This window comes from Sturnus vulgaris, chromosome 1 (genome assembly GCF_052056855.1).
Source record: "Sturnus vulgaris isolate bStuVul1 chromosome 1, bStuVul1.hap1, whole genome shotgun sequence".
NCBI classification, from domain to species: domain Eukaryota; kingdom Metazoa; phylum Chordata; class Aves; order Passeriformes; family Sturnidae; genus Sturnus; species Sturnus vulgaris.
This window is the reverse complement of record NC_142243.1, coordinates 8,622,712-8,640,835: the sequence shown is the minus strand read 5'-3', so window position 1 is coordinate 8,640,835 and position 18,124 is coordinate 8,622,712. Positions and strand designations below refer to the sequence as shown.

The 18,124-nt window shown below is 34.9% G+C and overlaps 1 protein-coding gene across 1 annotated transcript in view; it reads right to left on the bottom strand.

Moving 5' to 3' along the window:
• The window catches only part of UBE3C (ubiquitin protein ligase E3C), a 71,490-nt gene that overhangs the window by 43,164 nt on the left and 10,202 nt on the right, over window positions 1–18,124 (bottom strand). Inside the window, exons 2-10 of the mRNA XM_014872232.2 lie at window positions 17,867–17,920; window positions 15,089–15,163; window positions 14,290–14,436; window positions 13,512–13,627; window positions 11,921–12,078; window positions 9,753–9,906; window positions 8,752–8,972; window positions 8,322–8,476; window positions 6,358–6,545 (exon numbers count right to left, since the gene is read on the bottom strand). Coding sequence (XP_014727718.1) covers window positions 6,358–6,545; window positions 8,322–8,476; window positions 8,752–8,972; window positions 9,753–9,906; window positions 11,921–12,078; window positions 13,512–13,627; window positions 14,290–14,436; window positions 15,089–15,163; window positions 17,867–17,920 — 1,268 coding nt within the window. The remainder of the gene's footprint in view (window positions 1–6,357; window positions 6,546–8,321; window positions 8,477–8,751; window positions 8,973–9,752; window positions 9,907–11,920; window positions 12,079–13,511; window positions 13,628–14,289; window positions 14,437–15,088; window positions 15,164–17,866; window positions 17,921–18,124) is intronic.

Here is an 18,124-nt window from a genome sequence, read left to right as displayed (position 1 = left end):
AACTTTTCATAGAAATGAGAAATAAAAAGCTTCCTGAAACTAGAAAGTCACCCCTAGTGTGACTTTTCCTGTTCCCCCTGCAGGAAACAACATACGGGACAAAATAATTTGAAACAATGTCTTCTAGAAACCAAACCAGATTTCACTGACTAAACAGCCATTTTTCAGGTATCAAAGTACAGTATTCAGTTAATTTTTCTAGATGCTACTTTCCTAGGTCTCCTCATTCTTATTAGAAAGTAAGTAAAACAAATACTGAGATCTACATCTTCCACTGGTCAATAGTTTTGCAAAATCAAAATTCTCTGTGACCAGGCATACAAGAGATAGGAGAATGGGAAATGGGAGCAGAGAGGGGAAACTACCTGCTGCCAGAAAACAAAGTATTTATTATGGACCACATGGAAATTAAAATTTGCTAGACGGCAAAAGGAAAAGATGCATATATTTAATTAAGGATAAAAAAATAAAACATCAATAAAGATTGATATTTTTGATTAAAAACACTGGAGAATGGTTTAAATCCCACACAAGAACACCTACACACTCTGTCACAGACCAGTGCACAGGCCCCTGGGTCCTGGCTGCTCCTCCTGCTCCTTCCCACCAGCACAGCCTCAATCCTGAGCCCACAGCTGGTCCCTTCCTCGGGCTCCCAGCTCACCTGCATCCCCCAGATGCAGCTGCACAGACAAGGATCTGTGCCAGGATAAAGCAGCATGAGGAGGGCACAACTCCTCACCAAGCACAAAGAATCATTTCACAGGTACAGGGAGTTCTGGAAATAGAGTAGGGCCATGCAGAAAAATGGAAAGTGAAAAAAGGAACCTTGAGTTTGCAGTGTGCCTCTTTGAATTTTAAATGCACAGATCAGTACCTTTAAAAAAAGTTGGGAGCTTCACTTATTTCACAGAAATTGCACAATGGGGACATGACCAAGTCCAAGTCAAATTTGAAGCAACTGAGTTAATGCCAGTTTAAGGTAAGTTTTGCTGTTATATAAAGTTCTACTTTAACTATGTGGTTTTTTAAAAAAAATTCAACCTGAATTTGATACATGAGAATTCTATTTCCTTCTAAAGTCACATTATTTTGACATTTGGCAAAAATTATGCATTAATATGTAAGGACAGCCTTATCATACCTAGCTGATTTAGAATAAGGATTTGTGTTTTAATGTTTAAGTATCTGAATGATAGCTCAGATGTCTTGGTTTCCGAAATGAGAAATTTCCTCGGTGACCTTCAGTTTTAATGCTCATATTTAAAAAGAAAAGTAATTTGGCACCTTGCCTTCAGGTCTCACACAGCTTCCAAGCAAAAACTTGTTAATTTCACAATCACCCCTGGAAATTATGTAACAGTCTGAGCAGAAATGAACAAACATTATGGACGATGAACCTATCATAATGTAATTCATTTTTTCATTCTAGCAATATTCAGCAGTAATGAAGGGGAAAAAAGGACAAGCCTTAAGAGCTTATAATAATAACCTTTGCCTAAGTTTTAGCAATTTTTATTCCATATCCGTGATTCAGGCAGTCAATTGTAGCAACTGCTCTGTTTCATGGCTCAGTTCCAGAAATGCTGAATGCATTCAACTTTCACATTTCCCTTTCCTGAAAATCCGTTTAAGTACAAAAATGCACATTTGGTAGAAGATGGTACCAACAGCCTGTTTGATTAAGACGAAATAACTGTAAAAATGAAGAAAATTAATACATCAGTTCTAAAGCTTCCATTTTAAAGTTTCCATACTGTGACCAGAAAGCAAACACAGAACTGCAAACTGAACACAGAATGGTGAACTGGGCCATGTGTTACAAGATATTTGCATTGCTAGATTCACTTGAAATTTAATCCACTGCAAAAGTAAAAATGGCAGAAAAACCAGCTACTTTTCCACTCCAAGTACAGAAATTGGCTTTCAAAAAAACAAAAAAGTACAAAAAAGAAACCCACCACAAAATATAAGGATGGCCTTGAAAACTTGCATCTACACAAAATTGGCTGTAATAAAGTTTTAAAACTATTGGTTTCACATTGACAAAAAAAAAAAAAAGGACTGTGAAAAAGCAAAAAAAAAATTAAGTAAAAAATTAAAATTCTGAAAATTAAAGTAAGTCAAAATCTACATTATTTGGTCTGTTTCCTTGGCAGAGAAAAGATTTTCATATGCTTAAAAACAGCCTTTCTGGGTAGAGATACATTAAAATGACACTGCAAGAATTTCTGATAAACTGTGGAAGAGTACAGGGATGGCTTGTATATCCTGAGGAAAAAGCCTTATGAATCCACGAAGTTTAGAGATCAGCTAATAAAAAGCTTGAGTGTCCATACAGCCTTGACCACTTTTTCTTTTAAAGAAAAAAAAATTCACACACACACAAAAAACAAGAAATGAAAAAGATTAGAGAGATTTTGATTTTTATATAAACTTGTAAAATCTAACCTAGGGGCTTCATTTTCAGTATTTGCACAATTCTAAAAACAACCTAAGCAGCTAGTTTAAACTCCTCATATCTGGAGGTTTTGCATTTTCTTGAAAATCTCACTGAATGCCACCAACTTCTTTATTATGAGATTATACATGTTTTATGTAATGCATTCATTAATAGATTTTCTGTAAAGTCCAATATTAAGATTTAGCAGAGTCATTTGGATGAAAGAAACATTTCTCTGCTACCAGAAAGGATAAACTTCTTTCAAGTGGAAAAACACACACTGCCTCAACCTCAGGCTGTGATAGAGTTAAATTGACTTTGCTGATTCCTGTTAAGTATCAATTTTAATCATACCAAATTAAATTATCTGTTCCCAAAAGTAAGTACATAACGATCATTTATTTAGAACCTTGTTTCTCTCTCTAGGTATCTAATTGTCCACAAAGGCCACATGATTTATGTCTACTTGCCAGAATAGCATTTTGGGCACCTCTGGTTCAAAAAAAGTGTCAAATTCCTCCTGTGCAATGGGACAGATTAAATGACCCATTAAGCTTAATTTAGCTGAGGCACCACTACAAGTTAATTAGTTAAAGGCAGGATTTTCAGTCTAGGTCATAAATTGGGCCCAGTTTCCCACTGAGACCATTTAAGTTAATGAAGAGAATCCAGCAGAATGAGAGGAGCTCATACAGCCTGCGACAGGTCACTGCTGCCAGGGCAGCGGATTCTGTCACTGCAGAACCGTGAGGTGTCACAGGTACGAGACATTGGTAATTGAATTGTCCTGCTCCTTTGGCTGCTTTCTGCTTCTACCTCTGTTTGTACTGCACCAAGAACATAAAGCAAAGCTTAAAATAGAAGGTTCAAACTGCATATACAATGATTTTGGCTTTAAGAAAAACACAGCAGTATCAGAACACTGCCTAAAGAATGACCCCAACAGCCTCAGGTAAAGCCTGGGTATCTCAGCACACATATGAAGAGAGGCTGCTCAGATCACACAGAGTGTAATCTAACAAACAATTCTGAACCACAGGCTAAGATGAGCAATGTTACAGTAATTAGCAGTAGCGATGAACAGTGACTGTGGAGCTGTTACAATGCAAGGCGAGTGAACTCGGGGGCACTGACACACAGTGACTGACATCCCAGTACCAGCACAGCTTCCACCACTGTTCAATACTCAGCTGTAATGAAGATGAAGCCTAAGGTATTAAATGACACCCTGAAATGTTTTATAGAAACAGAACTTAGAAAATAGAAATAGAAACTATTTATTTAAAGTATAGTTTTGATGAAAAAAGTCTTGCAAGTCTCTCTTTGAGAGCTACAGTCCAAGACACAAGTTTTCTCTTTTTTTTAAATAACTGTATTCAATAATATGTATCAACTTCATAGTAAAAAGATTAAAGCCCCATCCTTTTTCAAAACAAGCAGAACTCCCAATGGTTCCTTTACAACCAGGATTTTATTTTACACCTCTAATCCAGGTTACTGAACATAGGCTACAGTCAGGTTTTTCTTGTATTGTGACCTTCTTTAATTTGGCTTGATAGCATATTTCCAGAATTATTCAAAGTTCACCAAAATTCATAATAACTAACTCCAAGCTATGTGTTTTTTCAGTTATCCACCTCTGGATCCCACCACACTGTCTAGAGCATCAGAAAATAACTTTACAGGCTTGCTCCTTTTCAAAACATTATACTTGTGGGTATCTTGTTTCTGTCTTGGTCTCTGTTGCAAAACCAAGGAAAATACTGAGTTGATTCAGCAACACCAATATTCCTAACACCACACAATATCAGAATCATAGGTCAAATTATAAAACTACTTGGAAGCCTCCAGAAAAAAAAAAAAAAAAAAAAAGCCTTCAGCTTTAACAGAGTGACACAAGTCTATATTCTGAAATTCTCATCTTTGTCCCAGAAGGGAAAAAAACCTCAGAACTATTAAAACAATACTGAGGTATTTGTCATTTTGTCTCTTCTGAAGCTTGTCCAATTTTCTTGTTATTGAAAGATTATTTTCAATTATTACTCTATTTATCATCCCACTTTTCAGACTTGCAGCCTCTATGTTTTTATCATTATTTTGTATTACAGACATATATGATGTTAAATAAACTGTCTTTTTAACAATTCCTTCTATTTTAAACCATTTGACTCAGTATGAGTCCAAACACAAAATTAAAGAGCACTATTAAGCTCTTAGAATATATTAAAAATAATTTTAGATAAATTATTTTTGCTTAACTATTTCTACATGGTTTTATTAAGTAGATATACTTCACTCTGGATATTAAGTAATTTAGAAGTTTCAAAGCAAGTGTAGAAGTTTTCAAAAGACTATCATTAAATTTGGTAAAATTATTTGGGCTTCGAAAAAAAACACCAGACAAATAAAAACAGTGCAACTTAATGACAAAAAGTCTTTTAATTATCCTTTTAAATTACACAAATAAGCATAATCTGTCCTTCAAAAAACACTCAAAAATTATGTCTAAAACAGCTGCTTGGTAACCTAGGCCAGTCTAAAATGTACAGAGAATAGGATAAAAGATTGACACCTGCTGAAATGATGATCCTTGGCAAACCCAGCACTTACAGCTGACTTCTAAGTCAGAACTAGCAATTGTCTACTTTAATTTACCAAACATCTGTGCAAAATAAGTTCATTTTGACCATGAAAGTAATTGCACTGGTATCATTGACAGAAATCTTAGTATCTACTACTTATTTCTAAAATTCAGCTATTCAAATGTTACAATTTGTGAATTATTTTCTACTAGAAGATGCTGAGTAGAACTTTCATAACTCCTGAATGTATCCAATGTGTAAAGAGCTTGTTATCACAAATAATTGCAAAGACCCAATAGAGCTCCTCAGAGGAAATAGATGCCATACTCATACAATTAAAGTTCAGTGACTTCTTTATTCATTAAACACCCTTTTCCACACAGCTCACCAGCAAGCCTCCAGTCAAAGCAGCGATGCATTTAAGCTCAGTAATTACTATCCAAGGCAATGTACTACTTGCAACAATAAAGCTGGCACACTAATTCAACTGCTGCTATGATCTTCAGGTCTCACATCCTGCTCTAATGCAATTAGTCTACAAAGAACTAATTACCCTAATCGAGCAATCACAGTTTCACTGACATCTTACTTCCTCTAGCAGCTATAAACACCATTGGGCTAAGATAGCACCTAATTAGTTTTCTGTATCACTGTTTACAATGCAGTTTGAATTATGTTTACAACATTCCCTAAATACTTACTTTACTACCAGCAACTACATAGGTACTCAAAACTACTTGCACCAGAACAGTGTTAATACTTATGGGTCTCAGTCTGATAATAAAAAGGTAAAAAAATCTTCTCTCATTGTTCTGCCATTTGTGGTTTACAATCTTTGTAAAAGAATACTGCACAAATGAACATCTCCTTTGTTTCTTCTCAGGTGCCAAACTCTCCCCAAACAATAGCAGTTTTCAATAGTTAGGAATTATTTTAATTTGTAGCAAGAGATTTTGGCATACACTTTAGGGTGGGAGCAAGTTGGTTTCAGTGCTCAGCTAGCCAGAGAGACTAGGGAATTCACAGCACTGGATGTTTTAAAAACAAGGTAGTCCAATTTCTACTAGATTGACACGTAACACTGCCTCTGAGCAAGAACAGATAAAATGCTTACAAGAATCATGAGAGGGCACAGTGAACAGCAAGAAAAATTAGAAACAAAGAATCCACTCTTTGGCTTGCCTGGAATTACTGTTTTAATTCTGAAATTCTAATTTATTTCAGCTAGTTGTAAAAGAAAACACAGAAAAAACTCAACAAGGAATTTAAAACAAGTCTAAAAAAACTCATTTTAGATGTACTACAGTCAAGATGACTATTATTTCTACTTGCCTGACTTTTGGCACCATCATTCGGTGTTGTACCATTAGCGTGTGGCAGATTGATGCCATCAGGGTGAAGACCTCTTCACTGGCTGAATCTCTCCAAACCATGTTCAGTAGAGTGTTTGTCTGCTGCTTTGTGTCCAGTTTCTTGAGGCACTCCTCAGTTATGTACTGGACTGAAATTCTCCCATCAGCCTACAAACGCATCAAAGGAAAGTTTATTTTTAGTCCTTTTTAATGAGATCCCATTTTCTACTAAAAAATACCTCCAAATTTAACTTAGAATGAAGTTTTCTTGTACAATACATAAAACAGAAGCACATAGGTATATCCAAGTCTTAAAAATATCAGACCCAAGAGCCAACTTAAAGCCCCAGGCAGGTAAATGTTGTGCTTTGGTATCCATCCTTCACTGAGGCCAGTGGAAATACTGCCTTTACTGTAAGTATGATCTGCAACACTTGCATACAATTAGGGAAAATCATTTACTGGCATGAAACACATGAATGATCATCTCTTCTTCACTGACATCAATCAGCATTGGACATGAAACCCAGAAATGGATGTTGATTCTAAAGTCCTTTACAAGGAGTATTTTCACATTCACAATTCTTGGATTAACAAATGACAACAAAGTTCAGGGTGGTCACCATATGTCTGGGTAGTACCAGCAGTGTGTGAAGAGGAATGCTTTCTCTTGGCATATAACTGAGTCCACCTCAACCTTTTCTTTTCCTAATTTCCTATCTTTATCTTGCCCCCAACTGATCAAAGCTGTCAGGCTCATTGAAGGACACAAGTTAATCAGTAATAAATTTTTAAGAAAGAGGGGTTCCTCACCCACTATATTTTTTTTTTTTTGGTAAGACAAATGTGCATGAAAATATAGAATAGGTACAAAAAAATCATAGGAGAAACACACAAAAAACTATATTGCAATAAACAGTATTATCTATATAAAGCGGCCTCCTCTGAGCAAATTTTTTTTTCTAATTTATGAATTAGTGTAAGTTACCTGAGAATAGAAATTAGTGCTTTGTTTTGACCAAATCATCTCTTAAGCATCACCTATCTCTATGCCACAAGTAGAATCTGCCAATATTTACATTGAACACAGTGTTTGTGCCTGGCAAATTAAGTATTTTATTCACACCGTGCTGGTAAAGGTTTTGGTGCAACAGTAACATGCAACATCTAAAAACACTCAAGTTAAATGCTACAAGTACTCCCTAGCAACATGGCTCTCCCTAAGTTTTTTTTTAATGAATTTTAAATATGGTGAATTTTCTCACATTCTAGAATGAAAGCACGCACACTAAGTCCTTTGAATGGCTGTATCTTCTGAAAGATTACATAAAGGACAGTAAGAAACTGTTAAATTTACATCTGTCCAACTTTGGTTAGTCAAAGCCTTGATATGAGTAGTAGGAGACTAAAGTTAGTTAGATTTATTCTGTTTATAAGGTTAAATTATAGTGAAGTTCTTTATAACAGTGTCTCTATGTATTATTAGAGAAAGCAGGTGTTTCCCTTTGAGGGCTTTTGAGATAGTGGGTATATACAGACCTATTCTACAGGACAAACACTTGTTTAACTTGTAGTTACTTCCATGAGAAAAAAAAATACTAAGTTCAGTGTATTTCATTATATCTCAGCATCATCGTGAACCTACAGAATACAGAGAGTAAGAAAATCTCTGCAAAATACAAATATAAAAAGGCAATTTTAAGCCTTCTTTAAAATAAAAGCTTTGTACTTTCAGAGACACACTATCTGTAGTTTATGATCCATTATTCTAGTAAGGAGTTTGTTTTAATGTAAACAATAAGTTCCATTTGCTTGCAGTGAACAAGCATCAATTTTTAAGAAGCAGACTCCCTTATAGAAAAATACTGGACTTGGAGTGATCGTGTTTTTGCCCATTTTTGCTGCTGCTGCTGTACAAATTCACAGGAATTCTGCACTGCTTACCGGTGTAGTTGTCATTTTACTGATTTCTTCATCCTCATCTTCAGAATCACTGTTTGCATCTTGACAATTTGTACCAGCAGCAGACACAGGCAGCTGAGAGAGAAAAGTTTGGAGTACCCTCAAATACACAAGAAGTCCTTCCTCCGAAAGGGATCCTAGAGCACATACATTGAAAAAAAGTTCATCAGTGAGATCACACAGTGCTATGAAAAATATTTTACCAGAAATACCTGACCAAAACAAATTATGCCAAATCTTACCAAATTAATGCAATTTTATAATGAAAAGGTTAAGAATAAGTAACAGATCTCTCCAACACTTTTATCCACAAACTGTCCTTTTTACTTGGCAATGAACCATGTTGAAGAAATACGTAATATATTAATTCCAACATGGAAAAGGCTATGAATTGTCCACTCAGCTTGCTTACCCAAATATGTTTCTCCAACTGTTAACACAAAGTAGAAAAGCCATGGGGCTTGATCGCTTCTTCTTGAACATCCACTTTCTGCTAATAATAGTGCATTCAGAAAGAGTTCATAAGGGAAAATAGTCTGCACATCAGCAAGCGCTGGAATGATGAAATGGAATATTTGATCTGTAAAAGGTGCTGCCAGAAACTCCTCTGTGAAGGCTGCAAAAATCTGCTGCCTGAAAGGAAGAAAAATTGTTGCTATAGGAAATATAGGCAAAATTTCCCACAATTATACCAATGGAATAATAGATCATTTTGCAAGCACGAACACATCCATCAAGAGGACTCCAAAGATGTGCTCCATTAATTCTGTCCTAGTACATAAAATTTCTCAGATTTCTCAAAAATTAACTTCTTACACTAAATCCTCTTCCTGAAGATGTTACATGCAATTCTATCCTTAAAACTTTCTATGAACTCGAAGAACTATTCTGAAGTTAAATACATTTTTTAAAAAAATCAAAGGAAAAAAATGTATCTCAAAAACCCGTTTTACACAAAATCCTATTGCAACAAAAAACAGTACTGCACATGATACAACCTGAATTTATGTTCCCTCTGTTTACATACCTCTTTCTGCTTAAGCTGCCTTAGTAATTTCTCTCCATAAACCTCAGCCCATCTGTCACAAAGTTCTTTTGAACTCTAAAATTCTTTTCATCTACCCTTAGCTGCATCTCTGCTCTCATCTAAATTTTCCACACCCTCATTCCTGTGTACTGTGATACCTGCTATTCTCTGTGCTGTTTATTGCAGCATTCAGCATTTTATTGCCTTTTTCTTAAACACACCTGAAACTACATTGTTTCAGTGATGTACAGCGTTACCAAAAAATCATCACGGTACAAATAAATCAACAAACTGCACTGAAAAAACAGCTGGACACTAGACAACACAAACTGCACCTCTGACTAGAGCAAGTGAGTACACAAATGCTTAATATTATCTTTATTTACCTTGCACCTTCTGGGCAGGAGCTATATGTGAAGTGCAATGGCTTCAGAACATTCTCCAGAAGTATTTTTGCAATAGGGACACGAGAAACATCAGAATACTCAATACTCGAGGGAAGCTTATTGTTAATTAACAAATAAAGCGACTTGTAGTAGCCTGTAAGTAAAAAAATCATTTTTAAATACAGTATTATTTTTCTTCTTTTCCATATAAAACAATATAAAATAAGTTAAAAAAAACCTTTAGAATTCATTACATGAAGCTTGACTCAAGAAGATATTTTACAATAGTCCAAGTCACATTCACATAATTAATGGGCTATACCAGCAATCTCTTTGGAAACATCACATTAAAAAAATCATTCATAGATAACCATATTCAGAGTTTGATTTTCAAAGATCAATCAAGTCTTGCTGATGAAGTGAATAATTCTATTTTTTAAAGTAATGATTTATGAAAAAGAAGTTCTCCTTGAAGTGACTCTAGTCATTTTGTCCTTCTACTCTTTCATAAATGAAGAATTTTCCACTCTACTCCCAAACATTACTGCATCATACAGGCAAGAGGCCTGCTGGCAGAATGTCCCAATTTGTGATCACCTTGCCTCAGCAGGCTGAAGAATACAATCACTATTTCCAGAACAGGGCTCCCTCAGACACTAATAAAATGCATTATTACCCATGCCATAAAGACATGGATAGAGAGTAATTTATTTTTGTCTCACTGAAGTACAAATGGAACCACGTGATTTCATTCTTCTTAAACCAACTTCCTTCATGCTCAATGAACTCCCAAACTAAGACACAAGTTCCACAATTACAGGAACACTGTAAATGCATAAACAGTGCCACATCATTGAGAGTCCAGTCTAAGAACCCTTCTCAGGGACCACCTAACTTGTCACAGTGCAAGTCCCCATAAAGGAATGGCCTAGCAATGCTGACCACATACACATGGAAGGCAAATTATATCCAAAAACAGACACTAATGAAAACTGGTAACAGATTCTTTACAAGTTAAGCATCAAAAATTATTAGGAGATAGAACATTTGCAGTTACACAAAATTGCTTTTTTTTGTTTTTGTTGTAAGTAATCAGAAAGCTACATTTTAGTGAAAAGGCTATGATTCTATAATCTTAAACTTTCACATATATATCAGTTGTGAGGAGAGAATAATATACTAAAAGAACAAATACATGTGTTTTGGAAGAGATATTCATTATATAAAAACCAATGAGACAAAGAGTTTTTATTATGCCAAGATAAGCAAAATAAATGCTACAGTAAGAGTAATTTCTTTTCTCATAGGGACTTCGACATACAGTCCTTAGTAACAGCATTAGGTAGTCAAGTCCACTGAATGTACTTTAAATATTATATAGAAATATTCCAATAACCAATGATTGGAAGATGATCTTTCTGCATTTTATACCAAAGAGGCTGTCCAAGAGATTTATTTCAAAATGTTTTTGTCTTTCCTCGTGATTCACTAGTTTTGCAAACTCAAGCCACCGTACCAAAAAGGCAAAATAATTTATTTTGGACATTCCTAGAATAATAAAGTTTCTTTGCAACTAAATATCATTTTGGTGCTAACTATCCAATTCATTAACTTTTGGTATGTTTGCACAGGTGTCATTGAGTGCAGTTTGACAAACAGTTTTGCTGATGATGGTAGGAGAGAAATAAAATCCAGGCCACCATCTCTGCTAAGGTGTCTGAGTGCTGGCAGGATGAAAAGGTAATGCCAACCTAGACTAATAATGAATATTAACATTTACAGAGAACAGTACTGCAACACCATGACCAACTTTTACACAACTGAAGCTTAGATCTGCCACAGTGTGTGTGTCCATGTGAAAGTGTTAAACAGGTACTAGAATAAAACTTGTTAGGCAATATCCACTTACTCTCAAAATCTGTGCTACAGGTCTGTATAAACAATTTAGTAGAATATTCAATTTATAAACAATTTCCAAAGAAATCAAGCAGTAATTTCTAAAGCCATGACCTCATTACAAGAACAACATCCACCAAATATATATGTTACTGTATGCAGCACTTTATTCATCGTGTCTGTGGTAAAGACAAAAATTTGATTAAACAATATGGGCTTCAGGTGTTCAATTTTTTATTGTTTCCCAGAACTTCTAGTTCCTAACTACTTACCTTTTTGAACCATGTAGTGCAAAATTTGTTCAATTAATGATGTCACATAGCTGACATCTTGTAAAACAGGCAAATACGTATTCTCAGATGAAAATACCTCAAGCATTCTCATAGGAAGTGCAACATTCAGACTGTCATCATTGCAATTTTGCAGTAGCCTGTAAATGAAATTAAAATTATTCAACAAGATATTTCTCATACTTCACCACCCATTCACCTTAAGTTAACTTATTTCTATCTACTTGGATTCCAGGTGCTCTCAGTGGTTTAGCTACATCTTTTTGATGGCATCTTTAAAATAGTAACTCCCGATTTTAGGGTATCTACGAATATGGCATTCTCCCTTTAAATCCTACTAAATTCTTGCTCTGAGTCATTTGAAAATTTCGACTTCTACTGCCATAAACTGGAAGAGAAGCAAAGAATAATACAGGTTTTACCAACATGTACCACTAAGATACTACAAATGAAGCCATGAAAGTCTCAGAGCAAGAGGCTGGGAACAAGTGCTAGGGAACATCATGTGCATAATTAACACAATACATCTTTGATTACAGACTGAAATAATAAAAATACAGCCATTCCCACCCTTTTAACAAGTTGCTTATGTAACAGCTACCAGTAACCATTGAAATTATGATGATTAAGAGCCTGTTTAGAATCAAAAGTATTTTTTAATTTGAGATATATGTGGGCTGATTTGTCCTAAAAATGTGCTTTCTTCCCCATCCATATTAACAGCTGCATTTACAAAAACACAATTTCCACTGTACTGAAAATGTACAATTCCATGCAGTAACACCACAGCTGTGTCCCACTGCACATGGACTTTAAAGCCCATCACTCAAGTCTTCTTTAGTATTTGGTGTCACTCTTTATCATACATACAGTTTACACACTTTCAAGAACACAAGCTTCAGTCATTTAAAATGAAACAATTTTCTAAAAAACAAGTATTTTAAAGCTCTGCAGAGTGTAATTAGTCCCTATTATGGATAAGAACAAATATATTGTGTTCGAATAACATATTAACAATAGCTGCCAGATATTCAAATCACCTCAACAGATTTAACTTATCTTTGAGATTTTTCCCACTACAAATAATAAATTTAATGCTGAAGCCAATAATGTAACTGCTTAATATGCCTTCTGTTCAAATAAAGGATGAGGAAAGGCATATTAAATTATATTAATTTTGAAACAACATCTATCCAAAGCATATCCTTGGAACATTAGTGTACTTCAGAAAATAACATCTAAACACTACCAATTCCCAAGAAAATCTGTTTTCCACAAATATTGCCAATGTTACCACTACACAAAAACAGTTAAGAACATACTCAGGCCTATCCTAGGAGGGCAGCCCTTAAGCACATGTTGACATGGAAAGTCAACAGAGCTTAAAAACATTTGATTGTTCTACATAGAACAGGTATCCTATACCATGGCCGACATATATTTAATATTAACAGTCCTCCATATAAAATAAATGGATATTTACTACCTCACTTGCTGCAAAAAGAAACAGCAAGTGCCCAACATGATTTCTGAACACTTTTTACATAGTAGCACATAGGAAAAAAGAACTCACCTGCAACACAGCCCCAACAGTCTTTTTATTTGGAATAAGCAAGTAAGTCTGTCTGGACCATCCAATTGCTTAACAAACTGAGAACTCTGTTTAATTAAATTCTGGCACATCCATACCTGCAACAAGATATGCACAAGTTTACAGTTTATCAGGACAAGTTCTAGCATTTATGGCAACTCAGTAATATTTCAGTGCTGTTGTGGATACCTTTGGAGGACCTAGAAAACACAAACTCAGACTGAATCATGTTCAGTTGAGAAAAAAAATTGTTACTCACTATAAACTCACAACCACTAGTACTAAACTTTCAAAGTTAAGACTGAGTTACACCATCTGGTAATTTTATGTTTTTAAACAGCCATAATTCTTTAATATCCATTATTAACAGCCACTATGAATCACACTTACTCACACATTTGGGAAGCTGGCAGTGACTTTGCAATTGATATGTTAGCAATATTGAACAGTGAGAAAAAAAGTATCACCCAAACACCTTGAGAATGACCATGGGGCCAAGCAGAAATACTGTCTAAAAATTAAAATCCTAACAGAAGTATATTGTTTTTATAAACTTACAGTGAATAATACACATAGGATTTTTCAAGGCTTAATTTCACATACTATGTATGTGTGTGGGCACACGCCCTTGTGAAATCTAATTTTAAGCTATTGTGACTAAATGAAAAACAGCAGAGTATAGCGAAAAATACACTTGTAAGTGAAAGACTAGTTTAAAAGTGCATGAAATGCAAGGATCAAAGTATGTTACAGCACTCACCAAACGCTTTGAATCCTCATTCTGTCTATAGAAAAAGAGTAACTGGCGAACTAAAAGAGTCAAATTCGCTCCATTAGCAGTGGAAAAGGTTCCTCCAGACTGAGCCAAATTAGCACAGCGATCAAATTCACTTCTTTGGATAGAGTACTTAAAAACAAAACATGCATCAATGTATCAATAATGGTTATAAATTAAAACAGAGATGCAAAATTTCAGCTTCCCATCCAGTCAGGCTGCAAAGCAGTAAAATAGATAAAACACATTTATTAAGAGATCAAAATGTACACATGATATCATAGTTGAAGCCATAACTCCACTCTGCAACTTCAAAAGTACAGTTACAGCAAATCTGTTGCTTATCAAGCATTATCACTTCAAACATTTTAGTCTAGTTTACTCAAATTAATGAATTTAAACAAAACTCTTTCTTAAAAGAATCTACCTAACAGCAACTTAGAACAACTTTTTGACTCAAAATATCACTTTAGCCATACAGTAAAAAAAATTAAAAGTTCCACTGGTGTCTGAAAGTTCTTAATACCTAATGTTTTCTATCCAATTTATCAGCTAAAAAAACCACTGCAGGATCCCACTCAGGTCTAGTCACATCCATGCTTTGCAGAATACACATCTGTTTACTAAAATACTGAGTTTGAAATTAAAATGTCAAGAGGGAAAATAGAACTGTCACTTTCTCAAATACTCAAAATTATTTTTCAATTAAATTATTTATTACTAGAAAGTCTCATTTCCAGTAAAACTATTTAGCATCTTTCTAATTAAATAACCAGGTACTAACTTGATGTTTTCTGTCTCTGTACCCTCTTACAAATGACTGGATTATTATTGCATTTTTCAGCCTCCGTCTTTCTTCCTGTAAAAGAAACAAGAAAACTGAAATCAATACCATAGGACTGACCCTTAATTTCTATCATTTTATCAAATACATTTGTATTCAATATGGCCTTTTGAGGACAATTAAGCAGTATTATTAGTAAAATAAATTATTTTAATGTTTGTACCCAATACACATAAATCAGCAAGAATGCCTTTTATGTTTTTAAATGCAAATTTACCATTAAATATTGCAAAAGAATCTTTAATACTCAGAAAGTATATAATACTACAGAAATCAACATAAATATTTTATTACTTTGCATCACTTTATCGTTAATGCATTTTATTAGACAAAGTCTTAACACTATGTTGAAAAATGTTGAAGGATTCATCAAACTCAATGACATAATTCCTCTTTCTGCATAGAGTAGCAAACACTGACAACCCACTTATTTGTTTTCATTCAAATAATATATAAGCATTATGATGCTGGCACAGTTTAGATGTGGGAAAAACAATTTTAAAAATCAGTTATTTGGAGACAGTACCTCTGTCAAAAGGAAAATGAGGCTTAAAGCTCATTGTGGCCCAGGAGCAAAATATAGAAATTAATAAAAATTCTTAATCTCTTTTCCAAACCAGACATATCTACTGAATCTTATGACATCTTCCTCAGCAGGTGGAAAGAGTAGCAAAAATCACCCCTTTAAAATGTCTCTGAGGAACTGAAAGTCAGCTTGCTTGAGATGCTATGGAAAGAGCTCTGGGAGGGTTCCTTGACAATACCCTGGGCATATCCCATTACAATAAATATTGATGGGAAGTGGCTACTCTAATTGTATTTCTAACAATATCCATATGGTTTCTTAGGGAATAAAAGAGGGCAAATAAAGAGTTGCTCATGAACCTAGAGCTACAAAGCAGTGGTTGAAGGAAAATACAAGGATCAAGAAGCCTGCTTTAAAAAGAGAATTTTTAACCTAATAAATCCTTAAACTATATTGTACCAATAACTCTGAGTGTCACCAGGCAAAACAAAACACCAAAATGTTTTCATGAATTTCATAAAAATATTTTTGGAAAGTTCACATAAACTTTCAAGTCCCAAAATCTTGATTTCCAATGTGTTGTCCTATAAAGACACATCCAACTTAAAAGCATGACCTGAACTGACCAGAGAGAACACCAGCCAAAATTGCTATTCAAGGCCTATTTTATTTTTCTTGGAAAATTCTGGTTCTTAAAGCAACTTATCTGAATAAGCAGATTCTTGAGGACTCTGCCTCTAAATCATGGACCAAAATCAAAATTTTCTTAGGCCAAAGGGTATTTCTCTCTCCAAAATATTGACAGTAAAAGTGCAATCAGGAGAGAGTTTCAGAGAGGCAGCATCTCTTTATAATCACAATGTAAGGCTCAACTAAAACACAGATAACTTTTCCTTCTCTCTAGGTACTGGTTTTATCTCAGAACACATAATTGTCAATTAGAAACTCCTAATTGCAAAGGTTTTAAGTCTGAGGTCACTGCTAAGATTCTGCTACAGGCAGTTTTTAAAAGCCACAGCTGATTTTATTCTCAGAGGAGTCATTCATTTTGTGAAAATGTGCTCCATGCCACAGCAAATCATTGTGTGCACATGTGTACCTCCACTGGGATGAGTGCACGGCTCTGCATCGGCTTTGCAAAGGACAGAGCCAAGCAACTGAATGGGTTTATGGAACACGAAGAATTTTTAATATGTTGCTAATGACTCATTGATCATAAAGCTGATTCATAGCATGGAATTCTGAACTAAAGGGTGAAATTCTGATACTTTCATACTTGAACTTAGTCCATACCTACACACCCATGTTGGAGAGAAAAAAAACCAGTAACTGTGCACAGAAACTGAGGAGCCACTACAGAACTTGTGCTTAACCCAGCATGGGACAAACACACCTTTAAGGGCCAAAAGAGATGTTTTCTTCATGAGCATGAAACCTGCATAGTTACATTTTTTTTAAATGGTATTGAACATCAAATTTTTATTCGACTTATATGGGAGGGGTGGGGGGAAATGATAAAGTTAACATATGGACTCAAATTCCATACTACTAAATTTAGAGTTCTTCATTTCAGTGCCTATTCCTTCTATGCATTATTCCAGACTGAATTTTCCAGAGCAGTAAACTTCCATCACAAACCAGTATTAAGGTTGCTTAAAGCCTCACACATCAGCTTCTCACTGCTCCTTAATTATCAGGTAAATTCAAATCAGCACTTTTCAAAGCATTCAAGAATCACTGCTCTGATTTTACCTTCACAGAACTGAGACACACACTGAGGAAGTGAAGTACTAAAGGTCAGCCAAGAAATCATAGCAGAACCAGGAGCAGAAGAAAGTTTGCTGAGACCAACCCATAGTTAATAGATTATGGACAAGGTAAAATTTGCAATTTACTAGAGAAATCCTTATCTTTTCTCAACAAAGACAAGATCCAATAAACACCAAAATGAAAGGGAAATTTCCCTTTGCACCCAGTGCATGCTTATCTTGAGATGAAAAGCACTTCTAAAGAACATTCTAAAGCACTCAAATTGTTTTGCCAATTAAAGCATACTTTAAGACTATACAGAACATGCAAACTGAAAGAAAACATTGCTGAACTAAATACACTGCAGGAGAAGTACTTTGCACTGTAAATGTAACACCAAAGAAAAATCCAGTGGGCAGACAAACGCTTACAGGCTACTTTACCTCTCGTTTTCTCCTTTCTTCCTGAGTACGATGAAGGAGAGAAGCCTTTTCTTCCTGTAAGACAGAAATAAACATACAACTGCATTTTCATTCAAACCTCTTCAACCGTGCTCAGGATACTTAATGCAGACTTCAGGGATTGCTCAAAATGCCTAACACATAAAACAGAGAAAAGAAGGTGTTAATCATTTTCTGAACTCACAAGTTCGTGTCATGCAGCCCTCCCAAAAGAACAGTGATGGAGGGAAGTTATGTCCC